This window comes from Arachis stenosperma, chromosome 9 (assembly GCF_014773155.1).
Source record: "Arachis stenosperma cultivar V10309 chromosome 9, arast.V10309.gnm1.PFL2, whole genome shotgun sequence".
In the NCBI taxonomy this organism is placed as follows: Eukaryota; Viridiplantae; Streptophyta; class Magnoliopsida; order Fabales; family Fabaceae; genus Arachis; species Arachis stenosperma.
In genome coordinates, this window is record NC_080385.1 from 14,419,685 (window position 1) to 14,428,312 (window position 8,628).

General features: G+C 28.4%; 1 protein-coding gene across 1 annotated transcript; it reads right to left on the bottom strand.

The window, feature by feature from the left end:
- Positions 1-6,805: 6,805 nt before the first annotated feature.
- On the bottom strand, positions 6,806-8,190 carry LOC130947892 (uncharacterized). The gene has a single exon (XM_057876606.1). The coding sequence runs from the start codon at positions 7,953-7,955 to the stop codon at positions 7,041-7,043; it is 915 nt and encodes a 304-aa protein (XP_057732589.1). The 5' UTR covers positions 7,956-8,190; the 3' UTR covers positions 6,806-7,040.
- Positions 8,191-8,628: the final 438 nt, after the last annotated feature.

Below are 8,628 nucleotides of genomic sequence, written 5' to 3' on the forward strand. Positions count from 1 at the left end.
CAACAATGCGAGTATGTAAGAGATATTTTCAATCTACTATGAAACTCGATTGCATGTGTCGTTTATCGAGTTGTACATTGACTTCGAATAATCAAAAATCGATCAAAATATCGAATAGAGAGGTTACAATAGTGACGGTAAAGATGAGTTCGAAAGCAACTATAACGTTACTAATCTAAATGGAGACGATGATGAAGTTGATGACACCATGGAAGCAGATGTAGCGAAGATAATAAATGCATTAGCAAACTAACATTCATTTGAAGAGTCCTCTTTTATACGCGCGTTGGATCTAGAGGCTACGTATACACCAGAATTTTTTGAATATCTAAATGCGAGTATGTAATTTAGAGTACTATATGATAGCTTTATAAGATAAAAATAGTTAAATATGGTATAAAATAGTATGATAATTATTAGATTCTTTATGCAATGAGTGATGACTAATTATATTTGTAGAATAAAATAAAATGGTATTAGATATTTATTTGGGTTAAGTACTTTTTTCGTTTCTAAAGTTTTGATTCAAAATCAAAATCGTTTCTAATATTTTTTTTTTTATTAAAATCATTCTCAATATTACAAAACGTTATATAATCGTCATTTTTCTAATTTTTGGACAAAAATATCCTTTATCTTAATCCCATTATTTACCCTCATTTCTTCTTTTTCTTTCAACAACACAAATAGAGAAGAGGGAGAGCAAAAAACGAAGAAAAGAACAGAGAGAAGGGTGGAGAACGAATAGGGAAAAGAAGAGAAGAAGAGGAAGAAGAAGGTGTCGCTGGCGAGAAAGGGCACCATTGCTGACGTTCTCTTTCGGTGTCGACTCAATCCCATTCTGACTCTCCTTCGGCGTCGACTCCTTCTCCATCGCGCTCTTTCTCTCGCAGTGCCGTCCTGCATTCTTCCTTTGTCGCAGCGCTGCGTCTCTGTTCTGCCTTCTGCAGTGTTGCGCCTCTGTTCTGCCTCCTTACCATGTCACGCCTCCTTCTAGATCTATTCTGCTTCTCTGTTTCTCTATTCTGCTTCTTGGAGCTCACCTCGTTCGAGTTCTATTCATGTAGCTAGCTTTTTTCCTCTTCTGTGACTAAATTTGTGTCATTAATTATTTGAAAAAAAAAATTATTTAATTTTTAATTTTGGCATGAAATTTTAGTCATAGATGGTTCTATTGTTGCTGAATTTGTGTTGTTCTTGTTGTTATTGTTGTTATTGATTTTGGATCTGAAATCATAATTGATAATTATTGAATTATTGTTTGATCTGAAATTTTTGTTAATTCATTTTGTGGTTATTGTTGTTGGTGCGCCTATATTGGAAGCTAGTGAATTTTTTAAGTATAAAAAAATGGGAGAATGTTCAGTTGAGAAGGAAAGGGTTGGAGATAGTAGGTGGGATGGTAATGGTTTAGGATGATAAATTGGTAATAGAGAGGCAAGAAGGTGTGATGGTGATGGTGGTAACAGTGATAATGATAAAGAAAAGAAAGAGAAGGAAGAATTCTACAACTGTGTTAGTGGTGAGAATAAGTGAAAAAGGGTTAAGGTGGTTATTTTTATTAGGGATAAAATTATCTAAAAATTATTATTTTTTGTGAAAATGATAATTTTATAATATTTTATAATGTTGGGGATGATATTAATAGAAAAAAAGTTAAGAACGATTTTGATTTTGAACCAAAACATTAAAGACAAAAAATACTTAACCCTATTTATTTAGTATAATTTTATACTTGTTTAATTTATTTTGTATGTGTAATTTTTTATTTTTTATATTTAAAATATACATATTATATATGTATTTTTATAATTATTATTTTAAAGTTTTAAAATTGTGGGTATATGTTATATATTTTTATATATATGTATTTATAATATGTTATATGGATATTGTATATTTATATATTTTTATATTTCTACATACTATATTATATTTATATATTTATACGTTTAGATAAATATATACATATATAATATAAGTATATACTATATATTTATATATTTAAAAAAAAAGTCACGAAACAGTGACATAAATTTTAATGAATCACTGATTTAGATTTATCAACAAATAAAATTAATTTAAACAATAATATATGACACTTCACATTTTTTTTATGACAATTCGATTATTTAAATACAATCCGTCTTTTAGATTTTTAATTCAAGCCATCTTAATATATAACTTTTTCTATAATAATTGATTTTCAGTGAAATTCTAATTGATATAAGTATTTAGCTTTTATGATCTCGTAATTAGTTATAGTTATTTTTGTCACGAAAAAATTATCTATTAAAATACTTAAAATTAGAACCATATCTTTTAAAGTAACAATACACTCATCAATCAAAAGATTAAAGATACGAATATCAAAATACCATCTCTTTATTAAAACAGTTATTAAAATTAACTGAACTTGAATCACTACAATTTGAGATATGTGATAAAATTTAGTAGCCCACAAAAAAAAAACTCGATAATCGAATTGTATACATCCGGTGAATTCATATAAAATAGACTTCAAGATCGTATATCTTCCAAAACATAGACAAATAATAACTTAATTTGTCTAAATTAATTGATTATATATAAGTCAAACATTTATAACTAACATGAATATTGTAAAAACTACTTCAACCACTATACTAAACTAACTAGTCTAATTAATAAAATTATCCACTAAATTAATTTTAATTTAATTATCATTATAACTAATGTTGTTACACATACATACATCAAAGTAAAATAATTAATTATATTTCTGCATAAACCCTAAGTATTTCCATTAGCTTAATTATTAACATTATAACAATAATTAATTTTAATCTCTAACAAATAACATTAAAATTACTACAAAAATATAACCATTTATTTTCATTAGCATTTTAACTTTATCACTAATCCTAATATTACCGAAAACTTAAAATTCAAAATGTTATCTATTCTATTACATACAAATCTGATTAATAAATTAAACTAACCATTCTATTTTATATTCTCATACAATCTAAAATAATTAATCAAATAATTGTCCACAAATCACGCATTAAACTCTATTAATTTAGTAACATTGCTTAATTAAATCGTTATGCACTAACACTAAATAAAACTAGCAAATATTCTAATATGTATTATTATCAATAAAATTATCCATTAAACTCAATACTAATGGCTATTATTTTCTAACAAACAGAATTAACAAACCTATAAAATAAATCTAAATTTATTATGCAAAGGTTAACTCTACTCTACATCCATAGATTATTATTTTTAATATAAACTAACTATACGCTGCACACATATATATATAACTAATTTTATATCTACACAAAACATTTTAATACTACCATTTAATCTATAAATAACATTAAATCTACAAAATTATTATGTTCATATTTAAATCGAAAAAATTAAAATAAATATTTACATAATTTAACTGACTAAAATAGTTAATAATGTAAAGTTTAGGACGATCAATTTCTTTAATTTATTTTCTTAGACATTATAATTTTGGTTAACAAAATTTTGATGTTCTGAAAGTATAAAAGTTGATAAGATGAAAGGTTTGAAAAAGAAAATGAAAGTGAGAGAGATCAGTTTTGAGAGAGAAAAGAAAGAGAGGAGACTTGCATTCCCAACAGAACAGCATGTATGCGCGATACGTGTCGTTGACCACAAAATTGAGGATTCGATTTGCATATCAATCTCTGATTGTTAGATTTTTTTTTATTCAATCTTATCCGTCAGATTTAGATTTGGCACAAAATTGAGGCTCGATTTTATGGATCCATTTTCCTTTGTTTGATCTTTCTAAATTCAAACTTGGTCATTGGATAGACTCAAATTTGATCCTCTAATTTGAGTCAATAACAACCCTCTAATTTATGGCAATTTTAAATCGAACTCTTTAATTTGTTGATAGCCGTCTTCCACACCCCTGAATAACCCACAAAATCTCAATAACATGGATAACACTATTGTTTTCTAACTATGAAAATAAAAAATTGTCTATTATCACTATGGTAGTTGTCTCATGTAATAGAAGGTCACGGCTCAAACATGGGCGCAAAACAAATAGGGACTCAATAACTTTTAGGTATAATCTCTTATCAATTCATACGTAGTAATGTTTAAAAGAGAGACTGAGACTGAAAAACTAAAACTAAGAAATAAAAATTGAGATATAATAGAGACTAAATAAAATTTTTACATTAAATTTAATGTAAAATATACTGGACTAAACTATGTCTCAATATTATATTTGATTTACGATAAATATAAAATCTGAGAAGTAAATTTAAAATTTTAAAAATTAAATGAACATATTTTAAAAAAAATGTTATTAAAATTTTAATTTTCGTCTTTAAAATTTTTTATCTCTTATATTTCTACTTTTTAAAGATGCTAAAGATATTAAAATTTTGTGTACTTATAATTTCTAACTATCAAATATAATATTTAATTCCAATCTTTTAATTTTAGTTTTAATCTAAAAAACAAACACTATTTAACAAGTCTCATGTCATAACCAACCTGAATTCCATCAATAATCATCTTGTGGTTTTGAGATAATTCCCTTCGAAAATGATCAAAGTATGAATAAAAATACAAAAAAATGACAATTTTTTAATAGTTGACTTTTAGTATTCAATAAAAAATTAATTATTTTATTATAAAATATTATTTATTTTTTTATAAAAATAATTTGATTATGCGATGATTCATTTAATTATATTGTTAAAAAAATATTGAATAAATATAAATATCATAAATATATAATAATTAATTTCTAGTATTTATACAACATATTTCAAAAATAATAGTAATGAGTCATGTTTTAAAATTCTTATTCCCTTATTGAGCATATTGTATTCACATACAAATTTTTAAATGTTAGAATAGCACACAAAAAAATATTTAACAGAAAAAAACAAAAGTTGAGACGCCAAAACCAAATAAATGAATACTCAAATACTATTCGTTAATTAGTAAAAAAAAAAAATCATTTAAAGCGACAATGTAAATAAAGTAATAAGATATTTAATTATTTTTAAATTTATAATATTTATTATTTGTGAGTTCCATTATCTTAATACAAAGATGATTAATGATGTATTTTTTTTCTAAAATGATAATATAATTTTAGAGGAGTCGACTCTATTAATAAAAATGTATATAAATACGAATGATCTAAATATCTAATTAAATTCTATCTGACTTGATTATATTGAGTAATATATTTGATGGATAATCAGATTTAATAGAATAAAATTAAGTTATACTCATTTTTAATTGATTTAGGTATTGAATTTAGATTTAATTATTTTATTGGTTTCTTATAGTTTTACTATATTTTTACTTAAGTTTTTATATATTTTGTAATTGAATTTTTATACTATTTTTAATTTTATAATTAGATCCTTTCTAGTATAAAAAATATTAAAATTAACCGAATATTTTTATATAAATTAAAAATATTTATAATTAAAAATCTAGCCAAATCTTTGATTGTATGTATTTCGAGAAAAATATTCTGTTAATTTTAAAGTTTTTGATGAAAAAAACTTGTTTACAAAATTAAAAATAATATAAAATTCAACTAAAAAGATATATAAAAACTTAATTAAAAATTAAATTTAGCTAATATATATTCTAGAGACACATGATAAATTTACTACTAATAAAAAGTTTTAAATATTTTTATTTAATGAATACAAAATAAATATATTGAAAACTTAATTTTTTTATATATTCAATAAAAAAATTTTATTTTGTAATCTTAACATGTGTCTTTAAAATATATGATAGATAAATTCTTATAAATTTAATAAAATTATAGAGATTAATAAAATAATTAAATCTTAAATTTTTTTAAAATTTTTTACAATATTTTTTAGACTGACAAGACAAAAACTAATTTATAAAATTTATCATTGACCAATAAATTATTCTATATATAATACAAAATTTAAACATCTGATATTTATTTAAATGAACTAATAAACTAATTACTAAACTAATTTATCTGATTATTTTAAATCTTGAAGTTATGATAGTGAAATACGATCCTGTCTACCCGTATACATTCCTAAATTGATCAGAACTCTGTTATTCCAAATCCAATCCCAATCACAATTGACTCGAATGGTCCCACGCTTTTGTCCCAAAATGAACGGTGTCGAGTTTCAAAATCAGAAAAATCCAAAAGTTGCATGTTTCTCCGAGTCCAACATGGGTTACCTGCAATTCCTCACAGACAAAAACACTGTACACTGCACGCTGTTTATTTGCCGCATATGCCATTCACCCCCCAATAATATACTCCACTCTCACCAACCATTTTCAATAGTTTTTTTTTTTGGCATGAATTAATGGTGTTACTCTTAAGATCAGAATCATTATATTTTATACTTATAATTCATTACCTAATAATAATAGTCAACAAAAATAAGTCACCAAAAAAACTTACACGTAAATTATTAATTAAAAATTAATTAATCATTTAAAATATTTAATTATATTATTATTTAATAATTTTCTACTATCATGTAAATATTCATCTTATCCAATAGTGTTATCTTTTGCGAAAAGACAATATTGTTAATAACTCCAAATTCGAGAAGATTGAATTTTTCTACATATAACCTTTTGATAATTAGAAATACAACTTATACACCTAAAAATCACTTAATCAATTTGTATAAATTATAATTATCTTATTAAAACTAAACTAAATATTATTACAACTGGAAGAAAACAAAATTGATTCGCAAATAGAACTTCAGAAACCATGATCTTATTTAATAGGCTGTAGAAGACAATTTAGCATGCAAGAGAACCGAATGACTCAAAATCTTATTTCATTTTATTAAATATATGAAACAAGGCTCAAAGACTTTGCAGATCATTGAGGGAAAAAAAGGAAAATCAAAAAGAAAAAGCCTGATTTACAAAGTCGATCTAACAGCGCGATAATGCCAAATCTGAACATCCGAAAAAAAAAGAAAAATAATATTAAATTATTAATAACAAAATTGTGATTAGTCGACAAAAACACCGCCGCGTCTGGCTTCCAAAACGGCGTCGTTGAATCCAACGAACCTGCATTTAGCACCGGTCACTCCATCAACAACCGCGGGAACCGGGTTTCCATGAACCGGATTCGTCGTCCTTTTATACGGACCGAACCACTTTTCCTGCATGAACCGGTTCTTTCTCCAAGGTGGCACGGAGAGCCCCTTGCTCCTGAAACACCGTTTCGCAGCTTCGCACAACGCCAAAACGGTGCGTTTCAGCTCTTCTGCTGTCCCAACGAATATTCTGGGAACATTGCTCAGAACTTCAGAGTAACTATTACTAGCCCTTGCGATCTCAAACTGAACGGCGAAATCGAGATCCACGAAGTACCTGTTCTGCCGCCACGTGGACGGTCCAGATTGCACCACGTCGATGAACTCGTAGTTCCCCGCTGTGACCACTCCGGAGGAAGAATCCCATCTTGTCTTGCATATCGCTGCATTGTGCCCTCTCTCACGCAAAAACGACAACACGCTTCGTCGAAACGACGATGCGTTTTGCTCCCTCATAAACGCGAACCTCTCACTGGCTTCAAGAACGTGCGAGTGGAGCAACGCTCTGTAAGGATCGCTCACGTTGTTCGTTGCGGTTAACATGAGCGCTTCCACCACCGAGTCCATGCATTCGGAGACTGAGTCGACTCGCTCCGAGTCGAACTCGTCACCTACTGACTCGTCCTCGTTTCCGTTGTCCTCGAGGAAATTATGCACGAGCTCGGAGAGACACGGAGAGTTCTCGTCGCCGTCGCCGTCGCCGGTGCCGGAATGTTCGCTCCCGCTGCTGTCATAGCTCAATTTCCGGTAATCGCCGCCAACAAGGCGAGCTTTGGCTTCGTCGTCGAACGGGTCAGTGACTCGTCTTCTCCTTACAAACACCATATCTACAATTTAAAATGAATAAAATCTTTAAAAACCAGCTTGCTTTTTTTTTTTTTCCCTTTCTTCGGAAGAGTCAGGAGTGTTCCAAATTGGTTATAAAGATGGAGGAATTATTGGAATTTTCTCGAGAATATTCGAGCGGAAACTATATAAAGTTTGTTAAAATGAAGTTGAATTTGCAAGTGTTGGGTATTGTTTCGGGGTTTGACGGGGTTGGGTTAAATAGAAAGGGATATGCGGGTAGGATCCGGATGTGTGAAAAATGATGCCATGATGGTGTTATATAAAGATGCTTTGGCATATCCAACTGAGCTTTTTGTTCGGGTCGTGTCATGGGTTATGTGAGTACGTGTAGGAGTGTGATGTAACCATGTGTTAGTGAGTGGGAGGGTGGGCTTGCACGAGTGTGGCACGTGGGTTGGATTAGGACGATGACTCAATGTATAGTTGGGAAAATTGGGATAAGGCAAAATGGAGAGAAAGAGGGTCGTTTTGAGGGATACAGTCATACAGGGTTGCCGTTTCGTAACCATGGAAGGTTGTGTTTTGTCATTTCTGTTTAATGTTAGATTAAATGAAGATGGCAACGGAACGGGGCGGGGCAGCGATGTCTCTATTCTCCGATTTTGTATTTAGATTTGTTTTTAGTAATGTTCTGAAATTCGGATGGAAC